This window comes from Malaclemys terrapin, chromosome 10 (assembly GCF_027887155.1).
Source record: "Malaclemys terrapin pileata isolate rMalTer1 chromosome 10, rMalTer1.hap1, whole genome shotgun sequence".
Taxonomy (NCBI): domain Eukaryota; kingdom Metazoa; phylum Chordata; order Testudines; family Emydidae; genus Malaclemys; species Malaclemys terrapin.
In genome coordinates this window covers 74,796,948-74,823,748 of record NC_071514.1, presented here as the reverse complement: position 1 = coordinate 74,823,748, position 26,801 = coordinate 74,796,948, and the positions used below count along the sequence as shown (strand labels likewise).

At 43.4% G+C, this 26,801-nt stretch overlaps 1 protein-coding gene across 1 annotated transcript; it reads right to left on the bottom strand.

The window, feature by feature from the left end:
- Positions 1–682: 682 nt before the first annotated feature.
- On the bottom strand, positions 683–26,106 carry GET4 (guided entry of tail-anchored proteins factor 4). The gene is made up of 9 exons (XM_054042055.1): positions 25,868–26,106; positions 14,032–14,110; positions 13,343–13,424; positions 12,182–12,331; positions 9,902–10,040; positions 7,633–7,773; positions 7,475–7,550; positions 4,899–4,971; positions 683–2,051 (listed from the first exon to the last, which is right to left on the bottom strand). Exons 1-9 carry the CDS (start codon positions 26,023–26,025, stop codon positions 1,963–1,965), a joined length of 987 nt encoding a protein of 328 aa, XP_053898030.1. The 5' UTR covers positions 26,026–26,106; the 3' UTR covers positions 683–1,962.
- Between the last annotated feature and the right edge of the window lie 695 nt (positions 26,107–26,801).

Here is a 26,801-nt window from a genome sequence, read left to right as displayed (position 1 = left end):
AGAGGTGATGCACTGTCTGCAAAAGAGGGGTATAGAGTGGGCTTCAGAGATAGTCTGCAAAAGGAGGCTACACAACACGTGTCCCTAGATCCGTCCACAGAGCCAACTACCTCGGACGGTCGTGGGCTGCATTTCTGAGCCAGCAAAAACTGGGACCTGAGAATATGGTTTGAAGCATTTTTCCCAGGTCACCCAGAATGCTTCTGTAAGGGAGACCTGTGTTATCATATAACTATGGATCTTCTTCTGATCCATGTTGTTCAGAGAAATACATTTAAGCTTCCAGCAAACAGAAAGAAACAAACAGAAGGGAAATTACCATTTAAGACAACCAAACAGGCAGGGTTGCTTCCCATTGCACCAACTCTAGTCAAGGTAGGAGGGGGAAAACAGTTAGAGAAGCAGAGCTCGACTGCTGGAAAGCATGTATATACAAACTTCCTATTGACTGCCTGACAGAGTTTGAGGAACTCTTGTCAGTCTGTACTTGTAGCAACCATATCCCAGAACTAGTTTTAACTAAGAGCTATTGACTTCTGGAGGTATGAAGCAAGTCAAAACTGCAGAAGTTATCCAAAGCCTAAGACAAGAACTGCATAATCAATGGTTATGTCAGGGGAAAATGCCTTAAAAATATGAGACTTCCAATTGTGAAACTGTCAAAAAGCAACAGTGCTGCAGATCCCAGTATAAAGTATTTATTTAATACTCAACAATTAACACAAAGTCCTCCTTTAAATTCTTTTTTTTTTTACAGTAAATAAAAATGTATTATTCCCCCCCATGCATGATCACCGTGTATTAATCTAAGCCTTTTATTTTAGATGTGAAAAAATAAAGTGTTTCCCCGATTTCATCTTTTAATCATACAGCTATCACGTGGTGCACTGCATTGAAAGGAGACAAGAATTATTATGCCTAATGCACAGTTTGTGGTTACTATTTTTTACATAAAGTGTTAAATGAATCAACCACCCAATAAAAATAAATATTGCATCTTAAAGAACTGATAGTTTTGCAGTATTCCTTTTCTGTAAATAGACCTGTGTTTCAAAGATTTCCATGTGCTGCATATAGCAAAAAAAAATGTAGTGGTTTTGTTTGGTTACTAAAACAAAACCTCAAATTGCCACCTTTACACACTATTACAGACCTAAACCTAAAAGACTCCATTCTAAATGAAAAAAACTATGTGTTGGAGGAGGTTTTTTAGCTGCTGAATATCTATGTATAAAACAAGGCTAAGAAATTCTGGTCTAATTAGCAGCCAATCATCTACATTCAAATGATCCATTCTTATCGGAGGAGAGGTGAGCAACTACTTATAAAGGAACATCTGTATAAGAGTGGTGTAATTTGGAGACTGATTTTAGATACACAGAATTGTTCTGGATTGTGCAAATTATACTAATTGCTGTGACAGGAATGAATTTCAGGGATGTGTGTGTGGTATTGAAGTTTCCTGAATGTGCACTTTTAATTACACCCTCTTTGGGTTGTCTTGAAATACTTTTGGCACTGGGTTTATAGATAAGCTATACAACTATTTACCCTGCCTTTCAAGACATTCCTTTGTGACAGCAAAGGTCAAGCATTTTTCATAATACACTAAAACAAAACTGATTTAAAAATTAAAGCAACAAACAAATGTTTATGCTTTATTTTGTATTATTGTGAAAAAGGGAATACTGCATTTGAAACTGTAGAAGACTATATATCTTAATCAAAGCCACCAGCCAGCATATTGGAAGTCTGATAACAATCATTCCAATCAGTTCTATTGGCTATTTCTTTTTACATAAATAATATGGACCAAACATCATAAAACATTTCAGCAACCTTCTTTAACAGAAAAGAGGAGCCCTTTTAGTTGTTGAGAAACAATTGCAGGACTCAAATTCTGAAACTGTCTTTTGAGTTATCAAATTGCCAAATTCATGCAGCTCCTAATGAAAAATAAATTCAATCAAGTTCAATAGGACTGCTATCTTCTTGACCATCTTCTGCATCATCATCTTCCCCAGCTCCCATCAGACTGTTTAAAAGATTTCCTATAATTAAATACAGGATAGTTAAATTTTAATTTTGGAAAACTGGTGGTTCATTACTGTAATGGAGTGGATAATTAAAAATATAAATATAGAAGTTAAAAGGTATTTCTCAAAGTACAGCAGTTTCACAGTAGGGTACATTGCAGGCCCCCTCTGTGTTTCTTATGTCGCTTTAAGTTATTCAGATACTTACTGATATATGGAAAATTTTACTTCAGAATTAATAATTCTTTAAAAACAAGGCCAATTTTTAAAAACAGCACGTGAAAAACATTTTATCATCAATAAAAAGTGATTACAGAAGATCACAGTAATCATCTCAAAAACTGCATGCCAAAGCGAGCTAGAGAACTTTAAAATCGGAGCTAGAACGGACTAGAAAACTAGAGAGCTATAGTTGAATTAAATGTTGTTCTATAAAAAGACTGAGCACCTGAGTCTCCATTTACAAACAAAACAAATCAATATATTTTAAATAAAAAACCATATAAGCAGTGAAGTTATTTACATTAATTTTGAAAGCTACTTTTTCCAACTGAAACATTGACTAAATATTACTCCTGGGGGGATTCTGTGCCAAAAAATTATGCGCCAAAATTTAAAAATTCTGCAAATTTTATTTGTCAAAATAATGCAATATAATCACACCAGTTTCAATTGTTTTGGTAAGTGATTTAAACTACAATATAGAAAAAAGTCACAATAACTGTTCAGCATTTCCTAAACACATGAAAGTTAAGTTAGAAATACTTGGTAACTAATACCCTGCATTCCAGTTACAATCCTGGATTTTCATTTAAATTGCATTACAGAACACCACACAGGGGGGAAAAATAAGTAGAATGTCATTTTAAATTGCTCAGACTTTCACACATGAAAGTCATACAGTTTTGTTCATCATTGTTCTGGACCTAGCTGCGTACTTTGGAAAGGGGTTTGGTTCTGATTGTCCTGACATTTTATTGACTGCTTGGTAAATGTTTTATTTGCCCTCAAAAGTTGTTTGTTTTTTTTAAATGGGTAAGTAAAAATCTAACCCCACTGTGCCACTTTGGCACAGGAAAAAAGTGAGAAAGCGCGTAGATCTTCCTAGCTGATTCCCTTACTGTCTTTACATCACTCCGGCAATGTAGGGTCCTTAAAACTTTTACAGGTTTTTAAGTTCCTGGGGGAATTGACTGAGAATGGGAACAGTTAACGAACAACAGAATAATTAACACCGTTACTATGCAGACAGGTTGCTACATTTCTGCTTCAGAGAATAAGATCAACAGAAACATTAACAATTTTTTTTTTTTTTACAAATTATTTCCTTTAACATAAAAACAAACAATTTTCAGTAACATGATACTAATATTTAATTGTTTTTTCAGTTCTCAAGAAGTTACATTTTACTAGGCAGGCAGGGTGCTACACTTCTGCCTCTCCTTCCTCCTGCATAACAAAAAGACCTACGCTCCTCCACCCCCCTCAAGCTCCTCCACCCCCCTCAAGCGGCAGTGTGGAGAGGGACAGTCTCTCTTGCTTGTTGGCCAGCCCCAGTAGGCACACGCATCGAGCCCCTCTCCCCCTGCAGTGGTTTGCGTCTCTGAAGCTGCTCCAGGCACGCTGGAACAGAAGCGCTGCCGTGGCTGCAGAGGAAGAGATGCGTGTCTCTCCCCCCCCAGATTTCTTTTCCGTTTTTCTGCATGAGGGGCACAGAAATATGAGGGCCATATGAATTCTGCACCCGCCCCCCCTGCGGGCACAGAACTCTGTCAGGAGTAAAATATGGAGAATTCTAACTTCAGTGGGATTTGAGGACAATCAGCAGTTTAGTGACCAGCCCCTAAAAAGACATCTGAGAAATTAAAAGTTTTTAGATACATCAGCTTGATTATTGACATGCTTTTTAGGTTCCAACTTTTACTGAAGTTGACTCCATTAACCCTGGAAAAGTTGCTGAAAGCATGGAATGGCAGGACAGATGTACATTGTAACATCTGCCTTAAATACAGGAATGAGTCTTGGGAAACAAAATTGTGGTTTATAACATAGCATTCGCATGTCCTCCATCTCACTCTCAGATTCAAACTTCTGAAAGCCTGTTTACATACTGGCTCAATTACAGTAGTGATATTTTTACTAAACTTTGGGTACCAGATAAAGGAATTAAACAGGTATTTATTATAAGCCAAAAAAGTTTCTGAGGAAGAACTTATTTCTTTATGGGAAAATATTGTAGTTAATGATTTTTTAAATATAATGTGACTCAATTTGTTCCGTTGTGATTTAAAAAACACAGTTAGTAACTGATGTTTTGATTTCTTCTTCCAATAAGACTTTTGTAGAAAAAACTGTATTAATATTGATTCCTCATGCAGAAATAAACATTTTCAAAGTAGTGTTTGTGTAGTAAAATATTAGACTTCTAAGAACCCAGTTCCGCAAATACTTCCAGACGTACTCAACTTTAAGAAATGAATATTCCCATTGAAATTAACGGGAACACTCTTATGCTTCCAGTGAAGCCAATGCATAAATTTCAGCAGGAGGGTTTACTTTGCAATTTACTATTTAATCTCAGATTTAATATTTATAGGGATATTATACCATTTCTTCTCTTTTTTAACCAAAGTGAGGATTTTACAAAATTCATATCCATTACATTCCAAGGGTAATTGATTCATTTTATATTGGTGACTAATTTTATCTGTGTTTACTTGTATCATAAAGACACTATACATAAATTAAAATTAATTTAATAAATTAGGCCAAATATAATGGGTGAGTAATAGTCCATAAACTGGTACTATTTCCAAAAACATTAGAGGTTGTAGCCATAGACATTTCATTGTTATAAATTACCTAGTAATCCTCCATAGGATGACGTCTGCTTGGGTGGAACGCCAAAGAAGAGCTGTCCTATTCTATCTAGGTACTGAAATGACACACAAAACAGGTGTTAATTGTTTATACATGTCGAAGTATCTAAGACAAGAAAAGTCAAACCCTATAATTTTCTAGCACAGGGGTGGGCAAACTTTTTGGCACATCTGGGTACGGAAATTGTATGGCGGGCCATGAATGCTCACGAAATTGGGGGTTGGGATGTAGAAGGGGTTGAGGGCTCCGGCGGGGGGGGGGGGGGTGTGTGTGTGTGCGGGCTCTGTGGTGGGTCCAGAAATGAGGAGTTCAGTGTGCGGGAGGGGGCTCCGGGCCTGGGCAGACGGTTGGGGTGGGGGCTCTGGCTACAGGTGCAGGCTTGGGGGTAGGGCTGAGGATTAGGGGTTGGGGTGCAGGAGGGTGCTCCGAGCTGGGATCAAGGGGTTTGAAGGACAGGAGGGAGATATGTGCTGGGGGTTGGGGCGTGGGAGGAGGGCAGGGGTGCAGGCTCCGGGTGGTGCTTACCTCAAGCAGCTCCCAGAAACAGCAGCATGCCCCCCCCTCTGGCTCCTATGCGGAGGCGCAGCCAGGCAGCTCTGCACACTGCCCCGTCCGCAGACGCCGCCCCTGCAGTTCCCATTGGCTGTGGTTCCTGGCCAACAGGAGCTGCAGGGGCGGCACTTGGAGCAAGGGCAGTGTACCAAGCACCTTGGCTGCCCCTACGTATAGGAGCCAGAGGGGGGTCATGCCACTGCTTCTGGGAGCTGTGTGGAGCCATGGTACGCAAGGAGGGGGGCAAGCCCCCGACCCCGCTCCCCAACTGAAGCGTCAGAGCAGGGCAAGCCCTGGACCCTGCTCCCTAGCAGGAGCTCGAGGGCTGGATTAAAATGTCTGAAGCAGAGCCGTAACAAGGGCGACACGAGCGAGGCACTTGCCTCGGGCACACAAAGCTGGGGGGGGGGGGGCCCTAGGAGCACATGCAGTGACAGTGGTGCGGGTGAGTGTGCTGCTGGGGGGGCTGGAAAGGGGGGCTCCTTTTTATTTTTTTTATTTTATTAATGGAGATATCCCATCTCCTAGAACTGGAAGGGACCTTGAAAGGTCATCAAGTCCAGCCCCCTGCCTTCACTAGTAGGACCAAGTACTGATTTTGCCCCAGATCCACAAGTGGTCCCCTCAAGGATTGAACTCACAACCCTGGGTTTAGCAGGCCAGTGCTCAAACCACTGAGCTATCCCTCCCCTCCTCCCCCAGAGCTTGCTACTGCCGGCAGGGAAAGGGCTGGGGGGAGTCCTCCTCTCTGGCCCCTGTCCCGGAGCACCCTGCCTGCACCCCAAACTCATCCTCAGGCCTGCCCCACCCCAGAGCCCACCCCCCCCCAGTCAGAGCTTTCACCCCCCCACTGCACCCTCAATCCTCTGCCCGAGCCCTGAGCCCCTCCAGCACCCCAAAGACCTTATCCTCAGTCCCAGCCAGAGCCCTCATCCCCCACACCCCAATCCTCTGCCCCAGCACTGAGCCCCTCCCACACCCCAAACCTCCCATTCCCAGCCCCAGACAGAGCCCTCACCCCTACTCTCACCCTGAGCCCCTCCCACACTCCAAACCCCTCATCTGCAGCCACAACCTACAGCCCTCACCCTGCACCCCTCCCATCCCCAAACTCCCTCCCAGAGCCTGCACCCCAATCCCCTGCCCCAGCCTAGGGCCTGCACCCCAGACCTCCTCCCTCACCCAAACTCCCTCCCAGAGCCTTGGGCGGATGGGGGAATGGAGTCTGGGCGGGGCGTGTTCTGGGCACCACCAAAATTTCTACAAATCTGCCACCCCTGATCCTGCCCTGCAAACCTGAACTCCCAGCATTCTCAGGACACATGCTGATCCCTAGTGGCCACTGCTGATATCCAGCACCTCCCTCCTCTCTTAACCTGTGAGTCCCTCTCTGGATTGGAACTGGACTGGAACCAAAGACCATCTTGGAAGCAACATTACCAGCCCAAGCAGTCAAAAATCGTGAGTTGACCCCCCAAAATCACAGGCTCTACCACCGCCCCTTCATTCATTCTTCAGCGGCAGGCCCTTCCCTCTGAGAGGGACTGAGGGACCCGCCGCCGAATTGCCGCTGAAGAGCCAGCCCTGGGGGAGGGCGCAATTTTATATTCTTGCCCTGGGTGCAAAAATACCTAGTTACGGCTCTGGTCTGAAGGGCCGGATGCAGCCCCCAGGCCTTAGTTTGCCCACCCCTGTTCTAGCAACACAACTTCTCTCTCCAATTTGCAGAGAAACAAATGTTTTTGAAAAAAATAATTAAGACAATGTGCTTTATATTAAAGAATTACCATAATTTGCCTTTTGAGAATGCATTGTCTAAACCTCAGATTGTTCCACTGACAAACACTTTGCACAGTATCAATCCCATCTGATAAAAACGTGACAAAAAGAGTCATCGGTTGCATTTTATTAGGCTACACAATATAGCACGTGTGTATATTATGTTGAAAAGGCATTATTTAATCAATTCTACTGGGCTGTGTTACAACTAACTACTGATAACTCACCTCATTATACATAGGATCTCTTTTCAGTGAAGGTTGATACTGTTCACACAATACTGTAAATACTGTTAGTTTTCCTCTAGAAAGGAAACAAAGCACAAAATGTAATCTTAGCACAAAAGGAAAAAGTTAATTAAAAACAAAGTAAGAAGAAGTCATACCCATCAACTGCCAGTAACAGAAACCAGATGAAATTTAGCAATGGTTGTACAAATGGAGGCCCCTTTTCTATTGAAGGATGTTTCTGTGTATATGTTGTAAAAACCACTGATGCACTGGTCTTATTTTTTAAGCAGAGAAATCTGAAAGAGGAAGCAGTAAAATAGATGTTAAAAATGGTATTTGGGAGCTTCCAAGAATTTCTTTTAAACCAAGAAAAAAAAAGTCTAATGTTCACTCTGATCTACAATAACTTTAACTTAAAAAGCCACATCAGGTTCAATAGATCAGTTAATAACAGAAGCTCTATTAACTGAAAATGAAGAGCTCTAGCAACTGCTTAAAACCAGCCAAGGAGAAAATTGTTAAACGACTTTAAAGAACACCAGAAGCATTTGCAAATTAATAAGAGTCATACTGTTAGCTTAGATAGTAATAGTCAATGAGAAAGTTAATCTAAAGGAAGGCATGATTCTATCCAACTTTATTCAAGCTCTATCAGAAGCACGTGAAAAATTGTAATGCTGCTACTTTTTAATGCATAATTCAGGTTAACTGGAGCTGTCCTTACTGTGGCCAAAAGTTGATCCCGTGGAAATAAATTTTCATTTCAGCGCATACCTCATTTTTCCTGATATCCAAAATAATCACCCCCTTCTTTTGGTGTGCATCTGTTAATCTTGAATGACAAAACAAACTTCTCTTCTACTCTTGGTACTGATTCAGTGCTAGTACATCAAACAAATTCTGTCCATATTGAGTCTAAATGTCTGCAAGTCCTATCTTAAGTAAATACAGGCAGATTCTCAAACAGAATTTGTCACTAGGTAATGAACTTATTGATGACCAAGATCATCTGATTCTTGAATAATGGTAAGTTATTTCTAGTTATAGTTTTTGCAAGACCCACACACTTACTGGGAACTTTGTGCTCAGGTGGTAAATGCTAGTAAGTATTGAGAGGGCTGTAATGAGAGACTTCATTTTCAGTTCTGTATTAGCCTCTGTACCTGAACCATTAGACTTTGTGGGGTTTTATTATTATTATTATTATTGTTCACTGCTGAAGTTACAACATCAATTTTGCATAGGATTAGAGCTTGTGATAAATCCACATATGTTGTAAGATTTATTCTAGCTATACATCTAGGTCAGTAAAAGATTTAGTTGCGTAAATACTGCTTGGCAGAATATACCTTTATAAATGCTTTTGAACACATGTAATTACCCTGCCTGTACTGGAAACCCATAAAGGAACTGCTCCAGTTTACAGGTTGGAGAATGTTACAGTAAAAGCAGAAAGACTAGGTTTGAGAAGTGTTTCAGCATGACAAAAGCAACTACTGTTCCAACCTGTCCAACCCGCCATATAAGAGGCTTATTATAATAAAAAAAAATTAGAGGCGACAGATGAAAGGGAAGCCATTTTTGCTGGCAGTTAGGCAAGCAGCCTGGGAACTGCTCATCTTCAGAGCGTGTTAGTTAAAACGGAGTTAAAATGAACACCGTACAGGCTAGTAAATCAAAATATTTGACTATCAGTTTGCAAACCTGCATAATTATATATATTCCTTCCCTCTATAAAACAAATACTTTAATGATCTTAGGAAACTGGCAGTAACTCCACTCATTGAAGTACCCTATACTGCCATTGAATGTGCTTGATGAAACAAAAGTAGTAGTTCTTAGATGGCCAGCTCCCAGGCAGGGATCACATCAGGCTTTTGTGTTTGCACACAGCTCAATAAAATGATCTGGGCCTCTTGGCACTACCATCACATGAATAATAATGACAAGGACATATTTCAACATCAGACTTTCAGGGGGTATTATGAAGAGAAGAAAGGGATCTTACAAATGATTACAAATTCATTTTTAACATAAGGGCACTAATATAACCTCTTAAAAGGAGAACTTTTACTTTAATGATGAGGATGCTACTCTCAGATTCAGATGGATTAGTTTAGTTCTCCCAGTAGTTAGTGTGCTTTCACACCTTCACGGTCAAATTTTTTTTCCACACACACAAATATACAAATTGTGGGAGTGGGTCACATACAATCTTTGAATCAATATACAAAGTTTTTCCATCTCACTAACTACACAAAAGACTAAAAAACTTTATTCACTTTTAAATATCTTTTTTGCAAAAGAAATTGTAACTCATAGTTATCCTACTTAGCTTGAGGCCAGAACACCAGAATGTAAATAGTTTAATCCAACACTTTGCACAGCAAACACTTTTATAACAAATAAATGTTGAACACCTACTGCAAGACTGCCTGAGCTACAAACATGTCCACCTCACTGCGATATCCCCTGGATGATGAATATTCTACTAGCATATTAGCACATCCTTCGCCATCTGTGGAGTGCAAGAAGTGATACCGAGATTCACAATAGTTTTGCTCTACAGAAGAAAGACAAAAAGAAAACAGCTGTTAAGAAATCAGTTTGTTATGCTTAATTCAAGAACATTTGGTAGGTTTGTTCCTTTTCCAAACAGAAGTGTCATGGGGGCTGTTATGTAAACATGGGTATATACAACAAATACAAGGAAATGGCCATTTGTCGTTTCAAATAAATTGTAAGTACATTTTGAATTAGTAATATTTAAAAACTGTTTGTATTCAGACATTGCTTCCCCTGTCTAAATCGGTCTTACTCCTCAAATACACCAAATTACAATCTTGACTATCAGCATATTAAATATATTACCACCAGTAGTGAGATGACGGGGCAAGAAGTTTCACCTTAAACTCCAATGCCATTACCTTGAATCGTGTGGAGAAGAGGTTTCACCTAATTTTAGTCTGACCCACTCCCACTATCAAACTTAAGTTATTTCTTACTGTAGCAAAAGTTAATAGGAAATAAAAAGATTTTACCAGAACTTCATTTCAGGCAAAGCTGTATTCTAGCCAATGGCCAGGGCACATCAAAGTCATGATATTAATTATATTTTGAACCTGAAAGTCCCATTTTAATAATCCAGCCTTCTTCAAAAATAGACACGAGAACAAATGGATATAAACTGGCCGTGGGGAAGTTTAGGCTTGAAATTAGACGAAGGTTTCTGACCGTCAGAGGGGTGAAATATTGGAACAGCCTTCCAAGGGAAACGGTGGGGGCGAAGGACTTGTCTGGTTTTAAGATTAAGCTAGATAAGTTTATGGAGGGAATGGTTTAATGGAAAAACATGATTTTAGTCAAAGGAATACCGTGCCATGGCAGGTAAATAGTATAATGGCTAACAAGGGTCAGGCTGGAGACTCTTGCCTACATGCTCGGGGTTTTACTGATCGCCATATTTGGGGGGTCGGGAAGGAATTTTCCTCCAGGGTAGATTGGCAGAGGCCCTGGAGGTTTTTCGCTTTCCTCCGCAGCATGGGGCAGGTATCACTAGCAGGAGGATTCTCTGCCAACTGAAGTCTCTAAGCCACAGGATTTGGGGACTTCAACAACAGAGTCAAGGGAAAGGGTAGGGACGGCTTTGTGGCCTGCATCATGCAGGGGGTCAGACCAGATGATCATAATGGTCCCTTCTGACCTTAAAGTCTATGAGTCTATGAAATTAAAGTCTCAAAAGATATGACTAAGAGAACACCTGTGGATGGATAGCAAGTCATCTGCTCTAGTCTGAGCACACTCCATTTTAAGTACATGCTGTTTCCTTTGCCCATCACGTCCAAACTCCTGTTGGAGCTTCATTGAGAAACCAACACTAATGCTTCAGAAATATTCTCACTCGGTAGCTGACAACAGCAGTACCCATCAAATGCCAACCAATAACTCACACAATTACATCACTGAGAAACAGCACATCAAACAAAGGCAGTCTGAACTTTCAACCAAGGGGTAAAGTTTACTATTTTTGACTAACATCCAGACTTCAGAGCTGCAGAAGAGCAGGTCTGATTTTGTTTGGTTAGAAAGTTCACTTAGTATATTGGTATTGGTAGAGACCCATGGGACATCAGAGAAAGTGACTTTTTGTTCAATTATTCTCAAACTAACGTTCGTATGTGCTGTATATAACACACCTTAAATTTATGCATCATCTATGATTAAAGTAAGAGTTTTATGCACCTCTCTCATCACATTTTACATTTGATTTCACGCATAATGAAACCACAATAAATTCAAGAAAAGGGCTCTGAAATTGATTATGTTAAGTAAGTCTGATGGTCAGAGCTCAATTTCATGTAGACACCAAGTCAAAAACCTAAAGACCACTGGGAAGTGTTGCCATGTGCTGAAACTGTCTGTGGCTAGTTTATCCAGGATTAAAAAAAAAAGAAAAGCAGACACTGAAATAACTTATAATCGATGGTGTCTTAAACTCTATTGTGACTAGCCTGGGTTTACGTGGAAGCCTCAGGTTTATCAAGCAAAATTTTAACTTACACAATATGAAAAGAACAAACCCAATCTATACACATTTATATTTCATTTTTTCACCCTTAAGAAAATTTAGTTATTGATATAATTATCTTAAAAGATTGTAGAAATCTCAGTGTTACAAAAATGAGCAAAATCAATTGTTCCTACCTTTCCACAATGTGATGGCTAATAACTGATGTAGTTTCGGATGACCGAGTTTCCCTGATCCACCACTGGACCATTTCAGTGCTCTGGACACAAAAGCTACTCTTTCAGGAGAATTTGGATCCATCAAACTAAACACTTTAGCCAAGTTTTCTAGAAGCAATACAAATATGCAATTAACATTACCAGAAGCATAGCAAAGTTTCTCCCGTTATCAATAAACCTTTGTAGAAACATCTTGAAAGATTAGTTGTTCTTCTTAAATGAGTGACTGAACAATGTACTTCCATGTGTAAAAGTCAATCTTAGCTCTGTAAATCAGTAACTTCCAATTGACCTCTCCGCTGCAGTGCCAGAAACCATACCCTGCCTAGTAACTGGCACTAGGTAGGAACAGCTTCCCATGTCCCATGGCTTAGATGTTCCTTTGCTGTCAGGGAGTTCCAGTGAAGAGACAAGGCTTCAGTTAGGAAGGTGCACTCCAGTCATAAGAAGTGTCAGGGATGGGAGCCTGTAATTAGGAGCAGGGCTGTCGGAGGACCGTGGAGTGAAATGCCAGACTGGACCTATGGAAACCAAGTGCATTCCCTATCCCATTCTCCAGTTGGTCAGCAGGCCCCTAGAACAGCAGTTGATGTGGAAGGGACTCTTCATGTGATTTCCAGCTGGGCAGCTCAGAAGAAGGGCTTTATGAACTGCACGCTTACCGAATCAGACAGTCCGACAAGCAAAGATTCTTTGACAAAATGGCCGACCCACGGGCAATGCACACACCACCACACTGACTGGATAGGAAGCCACTGTCCATCAAAGCGGCGGAGAGGTCAATTACTGTGCAGACAATACTTGTCGCTCCTGTGCTGGGGAGAGGACAATGCCAAAAATCATGCTCCACCTACAAAACATAGTGATGTTTGCTCAAAGTATGTCCGTATGCTTAGAGCCACATCAATTACTGAGAATCCATTATTTTTCCAGCAATTTTGTCTGTGTGTCACTTCTGGAACTAAATTAACCCCTTAGCAAAACAGGAGCCCACAACTCATGGCACAATGACAGGGATTGAACGTTTAGGAGAACATTACATTTCTGATAACACAAATTTCTCTGACATGCAAATACACTTGAAACTCTGTCAAACTAAATACAATGAGATAATCTCACCTAGTAATTCATCTGTTACTTTTGCGTCCGATTTCTCTAAGGACTCTAAAACCAGCATGGACAGATCAGCAGCACTGTTTTGCTACAAAATGTGCACAAAAACAAGAAATGTATTGTTAGTGCTGAAGCTATCACTAGTTGCTAGAAAAAGATCAAGAAAATGCTTAAAGCATTTTGTGAAAAGCAGACAAATTTTCAGATGGAACAGGGACAATTAACCCTGTTCCACCCCACAAAAAGTAGTAGTAATTTAATAAAGTAAACCAAAAATCTGCATGAAAATACAGCACAACTGGCTTAGGCTACAAATGCAGTGTGGACACACATGAATGTCAAAGTCTCTACAAGTGATGCAATTCATCTCTACACAGGAAAGACACAGGACTCATGCACTGGGAAAAGACTACATAGCAACTTCCCACAATAAAGACTTGTCTACATGGGGACATTCAGGAAAGTTAAGACGAATTAACCAAATCTTTGAAGAAGGATTAAATGAACTAAGTAACATCACACAAGGGTTTAATGTGCTTTAACCTGTGTATTGCTTCATGATCTTAGTTGATTTGTCTTTTCTGATTGTCCGAGTGTAGACAAGCCCTAGACTACTTATTAGCCCAAAACTTTAACACTAATGAGTCACCATTTAACCCTCAAACAATTTGGAAAAAAATAAAAGGATTTCTTACTTGGCTGTGACTAAAGAACAACAGTGCCCCTGAATACATCAGTTCTCTTGCTTCTACGTGTTTGCCTTGGGACATATACCTGCAAATAAAAACAAAGCAAAGCAAAAAATTCTTGAGACAAAGTATCATTAAGTGACAGGTTTGCATATACTCAAAAATCACTTGAATTTGAAAGTAATTTAATACTACTTGAAGCACAAGGTGACAAAGATTTATTTTCAAAGATGTATGTTTGTATTGAAAATCAATGTATAGACAAGTGAAAGCTACAATGAAGCTGGTTGTATAGAAAGCATATAGTATATGACTGGACCTTATTATGAATATTAAAAAAATAATAATTTCCCTTTCTTGGTTCTCATCCAAAAGTTAGTCCCAAAAGGAGAACTGATCAAAAGTTATAAGCATATGAAAACAAGGAATTATACTAGAACTTTGGAACATCACGTTACCACTTTTGCCCTAACAACATTTTTAAATATAAAACTTAATATTCTTATTCTCTTGGAACTGTGGGACAGCATCCAAAAGTCTGGTATGATGCACAAAACACAAGTGAATAATAAATGCAAGTCTCCAGCATGTCCTATTGCATCAGTTAATATATGGAAGTTTAAAGTGCTTTCAGTATAAATGCTATACAGCACTGTAACATACGGTTAAGCCATTACAAGACAAGGTTGCATATCACAAACATCATATCACATCGTAAGAACGGCCATACTGGGTCAGACCAAAAGTCCATCTAGTCCAGTACAGGGAAACTCCGCTATAACGCGCCCCACGATAATGCAAATTCGGATATAGCGCGATCATAAGGTGGCTCCCGACGCCCCAAGCGCGCAAAAAAAAAAACACCCACAACACACCGGCCGGAGCGCCACCAAAGCACAAAAAAAAAAAAAAAAAAAAAAAAAAAAAAAAAAAAGGAACGTGCCTTCCCCACTGCCTCTTCCCCCTTGCCCCTGCTTCTCCTTTTGGCGGCAAGAGCCATTCTCCTCCCCAGCTGCTCCTCACTCTTCCTCTGCCCCTTGCACATCTCCCCTGCTCTCTGCTCAAGAGAAATTGACCGGCTTGAAACTGACCGGCTTTAAATGGTAAACTTTTCATAACCCCACTGTACCGCAACCCCACATTTATCGTGATCAAATTTTTTGGACCCCAATCATCGCGTTATAGCAGGGTTTCACTGTACCTTGTCTTCCGACAGTGGCCAGTGCTAGGTGCCCCAGAGGGAATGAACAGAACAGGTAATCATCAAGTGATCCATCCCCTGTCGCTCATTCCCAGCTTCTGAGACATCTCCACTCAATTCTTTCCCAGTCTCTCCTCACTCTCGTCTAGTCTCCCTGATTACCACTTTTGGCTTCTACACAAGAGGACATGGGAAGTGCAATCATCCTTTGTAGAGCCAAATTAGCTAAGCTTTGATAGTATCTACAAAGCTGACAGCAATCAGAAAGAGTTACCACACAATACACCTCTACCCCGATATAACGCGACCCGATATACATGAATTCGGATATAAAGCAGTAAAGCAGCGCTCCGGGGGGCGGGGCTGCACTCCGGTGGATCAAAGCAAGTTTGATATAACGCAGTTTCACCTACAATGCGATAAGATTTTTTTGGCTCCCGATGACAGCATTATATCGGGGTAGAGGTGTATTTCAAAGAATCTGAGCAGTCACTTTCACCCATTTACAAAGACAGCAAATACAGTCTTAGGCCTTGTTGACACTTGCAAGTTGGAGCGCATTAAATCAGCCCTGGGCGCCCTGACTCCTGAGGTGTCCACGCTGGCAAGGCACTTAGAGCACCTGGACCCCGCAGCTGGAGTGCTCCTGGTAATCCACCTCCACAAGAAGCATAGAGCTTTCTGCCCCCGGGCTGACATGCCACGGTGTCAGTGTGGATGATGTGTTGCATTACTGCACTGTGATTAGCTTCCGGAAATGTCCCATAATCCCTTGAAGTCAAGTGGCCACTGTGGTCATTGTTGAACTTGGCTGAAGGCATACAGATATCCCCTTTCAAAGCTCTGTTTCTGACAGCCCGCAGGCTTATCTGCTCCAGGACACAAAGCAAACCAGTACTGTGGAATGCTCCTGCTGGGGTGGGGGGGGGGGGGGGGGGGGGAGGAAGAGGGAGGAGAGAGAGAGAGAGAGACGGGGGCTGATGTCGGGTTTCCCCCTTCCCCCGACCGCTGTCTGAACTTACAAGATAGCATGCTGACACACTGCCCCCCAAAACACACGCTCTCTCCCCCCACATACACACAACACACTCCCTACCCCCTCATTTGAAAAGCAGCTGCCAATCTAGTAGGATGCCCATGGAACAATGGGATTGAGAACCCTGCATCATGTGACGCTGTGCCTGCCCCATTAGGCATTGCAAACCCTTTCCAAAGCACACTGGGATAGCTACCACAATGCACTGCTCTCTATGGCCTTGCAAGAGCTGCTAATGTGGACATGCTCTACAATCACAAGGAGCACAGTGTGAACACACAGCAACACTTTCCCTGCTGCTGTCTTCAAGGGCTGGTTTAACTCCTGGTGCTCTACATCCGCAAGAGTAGACATAGCTTTAGAAACTTCACACTTCAAAACCCCAATTGCTCAACAATTCAGCTTCTAGCTTCTTCATTTAAAAATGAATGTTAAAAACCTCAAAGTGAGAAAAAAAACAACCATCCTTCATTCCAAAATTGCCATTATAAGGCCATGTGATTATTACCACACTGCTGTCATTACAATCTCCTGGACATAACATCCACCACTCTCTATAGCTAAAGGTTTTGTAGAGTCTCAATTCTAAATTAAAAATGCAGTATCTCATACAGGTGGTAAAAGGATCTTCGAGAAATGAGAAATTATTTTTGTCGTCTTCTAATTCCCAAGTCTGTTTTGCCTCATGCTATATTAGAATACTTGTCAACTGTGCAATCACCATTGAAGACACTAAGGATATTAGCCATTGTTTTAAGTAGTCTTGGGTGCTCAAAAGAACATTTGAGACAAGATTATCTTTTCTACGGGTACGTCTGCAGCGCCGGCAGTTACAGCGCCGCTCAGAGAGCGCTGAAAGGAAACCGCTGTTGTGTGTTCACACCATCAGTTGCCTACGCAATAGCATGTTCATGCTTGCAGCGGTATTCTTGGCTGCTATCCCACAGAGTCTCTTGTGCTTCGTCTGCATTTGGTGCCATCTTTCAACGGTTCGCATACTGCACGCTCTGCCTCTTTGATCTGCAGGAATGGATCCCATACTGTTGACCAATATGCTGCTCGCTCTCACTAACATGTCACGAGTGGCAGTGGAGTTACTCCTTAAACTACAAAGGCAAGAGGAGTTTGACATTGATCTTGCCATGCATAGCAGCTACAACACGAGATTGCTTGTGGCATTCACAGAGGTGCTGACCACAGTGGAATGCCGCCTTTGGGCTCGGGAAACAAGCACTGAGTGATGGGATCACATTGTCATGCATGTCTGGGAGGACAAGCAGCAGCTGCAGAACTTTTGGATGAGGAAAGCCATATTCATGGGATTGTGTGATGAGCTCGCCCCAGCCCCACGCTGTAAGGACACGAGAATGAGAGCTGCCCTGTCGCTGGAGAAGCACGTGGCGATTGCACTCTGAAAGCTAGCTACTTGAGACTGCTACCGATCGGTTGCTAACCCAGTTCAGAGTGGGAAAGTCGACCGTTGGACACGTGTTGATGGAAGTGTGCAGGGCCATTAATCGCATCCTGCTCCAAAAGACCATGACTCTGGTAAACTTGTATGACATTGTGGATGGCTTTGCACAAATGGGCTTCCCTGACTGCGGAGGGGCGATAGATGGCATGCATATTCCAATTCTGGCACCAGACCACCTAGCCACTGAGTGCATTAATCAGAAAGGGTATTTCTCTATGGTTCTCCAGGCGCTTGTGGATCACTGTGGGCTTTTCACAGATATTAACGCAGGCTGGTCTGGAAAGGTGCATGACGCACACGTCTTTCAGAACGCTGGCCTGTTCAGGAAGCTGCAAGCAGGAACTTTCTTCCCAGACCAGATCACTGTAGGGGAAGTCAAAATGCCCATTGTGATCCTGGGAGACCCTGCCTACCCCTTAATGCCGTGGCTTATGAAGCCATACACGGAGAACCTTGACAGCAGCAAGGAGCAATTCAACAACAGGGTGAGCAAATACAGAATGACTGTTGAGTGTGCTTTTGGCTGTTTAAAAGCCTGCTGACACTGCCTAGATGGGAGGATGGACCTGGCCCATGACAATATTCCTATGCTTATAGCAGTGTGCTGTATGCTCCATAATATTTGTGAAGGGAAGGGTGAAAGCTTCACTCAGGGCTCAGCACCTGAAGGCTGAATTTGAACAGTCAGAGACTAGGTCTATTAGAGGGGCGCAACACAGGGCCATAAGGATCAGGGATGCCTTAAGGCAGCAATTTGAAGCTGAAATCCACTAATATTTGTTGCTATGCTCGGGAGTGCAATGCTTGTAATGCTAGGAGGTGATTGGTGCACATAATGCAAGAAGGGGCCTTAACATAATTGTATGTTGCTTTGCAGGGTTCTGTTTGCTTTCAATTAATGGAATAAAGATTGCTTTCAAACCAAAACAATTCTTTTATTAAAAAACAACAACTGGAGGAGAGTGAGAAACAAAGAAAACACATCAGCACTGTGGGGGATAGGGGAAGGGAGGGTCCCAGGACAGTTAAAGATTTGTGTATGTCCAGGTATCATATGCAACCTTGTCCTTTGGAGTGCAGCGGGTACCATACTTCGGCAGGGCTAACCTGCAGAAGGACGGGTGTTGAGTGCAGTGGGTACTGGGAGTCCGCAGGGCTCGACTGTGACGGGGCAGGAGTGGAATGCAGTGGAATGACTGGAGCCAGCAGGTGATAATTGTGTGTTGGTAGTGTCTGGGGGGGCGCATGGGAAAGAGTTTTGTGACAGTGGCTGCAAGGGAGGGCAGCAGAGCTGCTCGGTTTGCAGTGGTAGTAGCACCTGCAGCGTGTCTGCTTGGTGTTCCACGACGTTTAAGAGCCGCTCCGTGGCTTCATTCTGGCATGCTGCGTTTTCCTTTCAGTCCCTCTTCTCGCTGTCCTGTCTCTCCTTTAATTCTTGGTTTTCGGCCGCGGAGTGCATCATGACATCCCGCAGAAAGTCCTCTTTAGTTCTTTGTGCCCTCTTCCTAATTCTGCACAGCCGTTCAGCTGGCATAAAGAGGGAGGCTGGGCTCCCAAGGTCATATCTGTGAAGCCAAAATGCAACATTTTACAGAAGCAGTATTGTTTGCAACACAGAGAACACTGATTCAGTGATTTAAAACACAGCCACTACTCACATACCTGTCACTAACTGGCTGACCCCAGGCAAGCACACATGAGTCACGAGCCCCCCAAAATGGTGAGTAACAGCAGAGGAAAAATCAGTGTTCCAGGATCATACTGTACACTGGGCATGTGGCTCTTGGGGAGAGCCAGCACTGTAGGGGGGGGCCTTATAATCATTACTGTCCCCACATTTTCCACAGGCTGTGTTCATTATGAAAGATATCTCACTGCTGACGGTGAGCAGGGAATCAAGGGAGGGTCTTCTCTAAGACTGCGGCTTCCACCCTGGCCCTTATGTGGCTCGCCTGTGTACAGCAATGCCCCCCCAGTGAGGGCAGAGTAGCGCAGGAAGGTGACCCTTAATGGGGCAAGAAACAAAGCAGCTCTGCCAAAGAACCTGTGGCAGCGGATTGCCCAGTATCTCCATGAGAGTTTCCTGGAGATCTCTGAGGCAGATTCCTGTGAAGTGAGGGAGTCAGTCAACACCGTGTTCTGCCGCTCAGATTAGGCATGTGGTGGTATGCGCATCATGCAGATACAAGCCTGCTTTCTGCAACCCTCCTTCCCCCAACAACTTGTTTCAGCGATTCCCCAAAATCAAATCCACTTACCAGGGGCTTCCTCTCCTGTTTGCGGTTCGCCAAGCTCCGACAGCTGTGACTAGCTAGACTCCTCCGGGGTAGAGAAGAGCTCCTGGCTGCATGCATCACTAACCTCCGAGTAGTCCTCTGCCTCTGGGTCCTCCTCCCCCCCACCCCCCACATCCTTGTCCAAGATTTCCTCCTCCTGGCTTGGTCCACTCTCGACTGGCACGCGAGCCACCGAAGTATCCACAGTGGCCTTCGCAGGGGAAGTGGGGTCACATCCGAGTATTGCGTCCAGCTCTTTGTAGAACCGGCAGCTCGTGGGCGCAGCACCGGTTTGCCTCCCGCTCCTTGCGGTAGGCATTCCGCAGCTCTTTCACTTTGACCCTGCACTGCAGTGTGTCCTGGTCATGGTCCCTTTTTGTCATGCATTGTGAAATCTGTCCATAGGTATCATAATGCCTACGGCTGGCGCACAGCTGGGACTGGACAGCCTCCTCTCCCCAAATGCTGATGAGGTCCAGCAGCTCGGCATTGCTCCAAGTGGGGGATTGCCTGGTGCATGGAGCAGGCATGGTCACCGGAAAAGATGTCCTGAGACCACTGCATGCGTCACCGAGCAAACAGGAAGGGGACTTTCAAAATTCCAAAGGAATTTAAGGGGTGGGGCTCACGGTTAGTCACCTGAGGGCAGGGCAGTGGAGTTGAAACCGATGACCAGAGAGGCGAAAACACGCATTGTGGGACACCTCCCGGAGGCCAATCACAGTGCTGTAATCGACCAGGGTGTCTACACTGGCACCGCGGCAACGTAGCCCCAGTGCAAAAAGCTGTACGCCTCTCGTTGGGGAGGTTTTATTACAGCGCTGCAACTCCACAGTTTCTGCACACTAAGGGCTTGGCTACACTTGCAAATTACAGTGCAATAAAGGAGCCCCAGGCACCCTAGCTCACTCCCGTCCACACTGGCAAGGCACATAGAGCGCTCTGACGTCGCGGCTACAGCGCTGCTGGTACTCCACCTCGGCGAGAGGAATAACGTTTGCTGCGCCTTGGCTACAACACCCGGGCATCAGTGTGAATGAGGTGTTGCGTTACTGCGCTCTGATCGGCCTGTGGAAACGTCCCATAATCCCCTTAAGTCAAGTGGCCACTCTTGTCGTTGTTTTGAACTCCTGTAGGAATGCGGAAATGCCCTTTCAAAGCTCCGTTTCTGACAGCCGGCATGCAAGCCGTTACTGTGGAATGCTGTGTGTGAGAGAGAGGCGCAGGGGGAAAGAGGTCTGCTGCTGTCTGAACTTACAAGACAGCATACTGACATGCTCTCAGCCCCCCAAAAACCCACTCTCTTCCCCCCCCCATACACTCTGTCACACTCCACCCCACTCCTCCCATTTTAAAAGCACATTGCAGTCACTTGCATGCTGGGATAGCTGCCCATAATGCACCATTCCCAATGCCGCTGCAAGTGCCGCAAATGTGGCCACGCCAGTGCGCTTGAAGCTGTCAGTGTGGACAGATTGCAGCGCTTTCCCTACTGCGCTCTACAAAGGCTGGTTTAACTCAAAGCACTCTACATCTGCAAGTGTAGCCATGCCCTAAGAGGCTTGGCAGTGTGTAACCTTCCAGAGTTACACTGCAGAAAGCTGCTTTACAGTGCAGAAACTTGCCCAATGTAGACAAGGCCAAAGTTGACCTTCCTGGATTCCCACTGATCTTTCAGCCAGACAGATAAATAAAAGATCAGAAATCGTACCTTTTTGAGCTAAGGTTTTTTTTTTTTTGCTCTCTCAGCTAAATTTCTGAGGCTGACACTGCTTAAATGTCAATACAATATATTAAAATTCTGGAAGTATGCTCCAGTGATTTCACTTTTATTTGATCATACTACGCGTTCCAAATTATTCTGGTCCTTGGCTTATTTATGCGTTTTTGTTTATTTGTTGTTGTTTTTTTAAACTAAAAGATCACCTTTAATCTGACTGCCGCTGTACAGACTTTTTGTGGACTCTACCGTATAGCAGGGATTGGTTTACCGAATGGATGAATAGGTTCATATGTGATGATTTTGCAATCCTGGCTATTTATTTTTTGAATAATGGCTGTTTGTTACAAGAGGTTTAAGAAATAGCAATCTCTTTTTTTCCTTCTGTTTTATTTATATAAAAGTAACAATGTTCCCTCTGGGCAGACAGGAAAAAAATACCTGTTTCCAATAAGAGTATCTCTGTTCCTCCTCCTACAAGCAAACTGCCTTCTAACACTACCTTCCTGCTAAGTGAACTCTAGAGACCCATTAATATTGATAGTTCAACAATAAAAGGTTCTTTCTCAGTTCCTTGCTCCTATTTCACTGCCCCCAAAGTATTGCTTTTCAAGGTCACCGCCTGGGGAGTAAAAGACCAAAAATCAGGAAAACACCTATGACTAGGTGTGGAAAATATAATCGCTTAAGTTTGTAGCAATTTTATTTATTTAAAGCAGCATCTTACAAGTCTATTTTAACTGCCATTAAAGCATACAACTATAATGGAAGCTATTAGGAATCCTGTGTCTGCCAAAAGCTCAGTTACATTCCTTCTTTTGAAGATAGGACACTAACAAAATAATGCCATTTTAAAATGAAAATTGTTTAAAAAATAGTTGTGTTGACAGAACTAATATACTACATTACGTTTATCAAGATATAAGCGGTGTGTATTTGCACAGTAACGTAGTGGAATTCTATGTGCAGGTTTATTCAGATATGAAATGAGCACATTACAAAAGCTAAGACAAATTTAGCCTTCAAATCTTTCAAAAACAGAATTGCTCACTTCATGATATTGTATAGTCACTCTCCAGATCATGACTGAAGTTATTAAGAAAGCAACACGGAAAATGAAGTAGCACTGTATCTGGCATGTCAATTAATTAATTAAATTGATAATACTTCTTGTTCCTTATCTTTTTTAAGATTCCCCATTGTTATAGATTGCAGTGGAGTGGGAGCAGGGAAATGTAGCAATGGATCGAAACATTTCTGTAAATGAGACCTTGATGGCTTACTCAGATTAAACCAAGTGTCCTTGAGCACTAATAAAATGTAAGCCAATTTGACTACCACCTTGAAGTTAAACCTGGAAGTCTGACTTGAAATTTCCGAAGTCAGAAATCTAGATGTGCTTGATGGTTCAGCACCTACAATAATAATGAGACCCAAGTACGTACATTCATAGGAACATAGGAATTGTCATACTGGATTAGACCTGAGCTCCATCTATCCTGTCTCCAGCAGTGGTAAGTATCAGATGCTTCAGAGGAAGATATAAAAACCCTGAAGCAGGGAGAAATGGATAATTTGTCTACCCTCATTAGGTCTCATCCTAATCTCTATTAGGGAATGGTTTGAACCATAAAGTTTAGTATCTCTTCCAAAATGTATTAGCACTAACTATAACAACTCTAGATATTCTTGTTATTCCTAAGTGGTATCCCTTTCTGAATATTGATAAATTCTTGGCCTCGATGACTTCCTATGGCAAGGTCCACAGTTTAATTATGACTTGTTATGAGGAAGTATTTCCTTTTTATTATTTTTTAATTTACCACTTTATTTCACTGAATGCCTCCTTGTTCTTGCATTATGCCTGATCTACCCATTTTAAATTAATTCAGTGGGTTCAAGCCAGGATGCAAGTTACTGCATTTTAAACTACTATGAAAGAAAAGAGTGCTTGTTACAAGTTGTGTAAGAAAGAAAAACATTGTCACAATCTAAACTTTTCTGCAACAAAATTAAAGAGAGATTTCTGCTGACAAACTGTTTCAAAAGAAGTATTTGGAGATGTATTGTTACCCTTAAACATCTGAGTACTATTTAGTCTCTGTCACTCGGACAAATATTAAATGCAAAAGAGTGTTTAATAATAAAGTCTTACACAGTAGATGACAATTCAAGATTACAGCAGACATGTACTCAAAGTAGTAATACCACAGTACAAATACTGTACCATGAAGCAGACCTGTTACATTGCTCATTAATAGGCAAGGCACAAATTGTGGAGTTGTGCAGTAATATCTGCCTTTTTTTTAAATTTCCATGTTGACTAAACATGGTGAGAAATCAATGTATTTTAAAGAGTCTTCAAATCAAGTTCTGCTTGATAATCCGTCAATGACACTAGAATCAGGACATCCAAAAACCAGAATTACATCTGATCTGCAATTAAAAGCCGACCTGCCAAGCAACCCATTTGGAGAGACACCCTCACTGCAGATTCATTTAAGACACATTTTAAATCATCAGTGTTAAAATGGGGGATTTCATTGTGTATTTTAATTAAACAATTGATCAAAGTTTGTTTTGTTTTTTTAAACTCAAATTGTAATTTTATGACAGGTTTGAAGAAATTTGCACACTGTACTTTTACACACGAATGACACATAATTAAAAGGAAAACATTTTGGAGTAATAAGAGTTTACAGGTGCTAAGGATATACCTATGTTACCACCAGATGCTAACTTTTACCCAGCATGAGGTTTACTGCAGAACTACTAATTCAGTCACACCAATAAAATTAACACCCTGTTATTCTATCTTCCATCTGGGGATCTCAAAGTCCTTTAGCAAATGTTAATTAAGTCCTTTGGCAGCTTGTTTTAATATAGTTAACCTTTACATAACTCTGAACAGAAACTGCTCCTCAGGAACTCACATTCTTTAATCCTTCTTAAAATGTAACCTCATCCTTTTGTTTAAGTTTAAACATCCCTAAAAAGGAATGAAAGCAGCTGAGAAGGTGGAAGGGGGATAATGTAACTAACCCATTTATGCATCTCAATAGAAAAGGTGCAACACTACCTTGATCATCACCTCTCTTTCCATTGGTTAGAGAAAGGAGACCTCTACCAACAGGACTGGCCTTAGGATGCCAAGATGCTGGAGCAAATTGGCATAACGGGGGGAGGGGGGTAAGAAGAAATGAGTAAGGAATCTTTTTCTCCAATCCTGCTTGCTCCAAGGCAAGTCTATAAGCAGTGCCAAACAGCCAGAAAAGGAAAAGAGAATGAAAAACCAAGCTGCATCTGCTTTTGGGCCTAATTGTTGTTGAGATCACATGGGGCTCTCTAGACGAGTGTGATGACAGCCTAGCAAAGCAGTAGAGTACAAAAAGGAGAGAAGCTGAATAATGAGACCATTTATACAAGGGAGGCAAGGGGCCCACGATTAACAGGTCTGTGTGTGAACCTTCCACAAGAGGTCAAGCACCCATCAGCTGAGTGGTGGTGAAGAGCTAAGCCACGACCTGCCTCACCTCCCAGGCCAATCACTTCAGGGTGGAGAATGGCCCATGATCATTAACAACAAGACCCCACCATCAATGGGTGGCCCCAACCCTGAGTAGGTTAGAGATCAGGGGCCAGTCTCCAGATTTGCTGGCCAGGGAGTCTCGGGGCACTATAACGCCAGCTTCCACCCTATGAACATCTAGGTAGCTTGGGGCGCCCCCCCAAGCCAGACTCCAGCCCCCACTTCACTCCCCTCTCCCCCCAAGCCAGACTCCAACCTCCTTTCACTCCCCCCTCCCCCGCCAGCCAAGAGCCCCCTCCCCCAAGCCAGACTCCAGCCCCCCCTTCCCTCCTCCCCGACCTCCCAAGGGGGAAGGACGAACTGGGGCGGTGGGTAGAGGGAAATATTCTAACCCCTCCCGCACCCACCTTCCCCTCCATTCCGCCTCCCCTATGCACTTCACGCTGCTCTTCCCGGTGAGCACCTCCCCCCGCTAGCCCAATCAGCTGGCGAGTAGGAGAGACGGGCAGGCCGTGCGTCCAACAGCCTGGGCGGGGCGCGCGGGCAGCAGGTTAGTGTGCGGTCGGAAGGCTCTGGAACGGGCAGGGTTGCCGGGCCGGGCTGTACCTGAAGAAGAGGGTCCGATACATCTGGTGCGCCTCGTAGTATTCGCCCTTCTCCACGCTGGCGCGGAGCTTCCCCTCCACCCGCTGCACCCCGCCCCGGTTCCGCCCGCCGCCCTTCGCGGCCTCCTGCTCCGCCGCTGCCATCATCGCCGCCGCCATTGATGCGGGGGGGAGGGGGCGGAGAGAGAGACACGGGCCCGGCCCCGCAGCTGCCTGCTGCTCGCTACCCGGGCCGGCTTCCGTCAGCCCCGCCCACCAAGCAAGACGGCAGCCTGGGCGGGCCAGTACCCGCAGCGCCGCTTCGCGGTGGCGACGCTACACCACGTGACCCAGCGATGGGCGGGGGAAGGAGGGAGGAAGGAGGCTATGGGGGCGGGGCGGTAATCGCAGTGAAGGGGGTGGATAGAGAGCGTGGGCTGAACGGTGGGTGGAGCGAGGAGGAGGGAGGGGGAGGGGCAGATGGTTTTGGTGAGGTCCAGGCTGAGGTATCCCAGCTGGAGGGAGGATTGGGATCCTCTGACAGGATTGCTAGCTAAGGCTAAGGCTGCTGCAAAAGAGCCTATCCCAGCCCACTTCTGCTTGCTTGGGTGCCCTTCTCCTTCACTATTAATTTAACCTGCTTTTTTTACCTTAGAAATATGAGGAACGTCAAGCCTGGTTTTGCTGGGGGGGGATCTGCAGAGGGTCTGAGCAGAGATGTATTGTGAACTCACCTTATCGCAAGTCACACTGAATCTTTTACAAAACCAAACTTTCTCCAATATGTGTATTAGTCGTGAGTTAAATAGGGCATCAGTGTGGAGACAGTTTTGTTAATAAAATTATACATAATTCAGGGCACACTGGTGGTAAAAAAAATATTTCATACTATGGTCACCTTTTTGAAACAGGACTAGATCAAAGCCAACTCACAATACATGGCATCAGGGCCCATA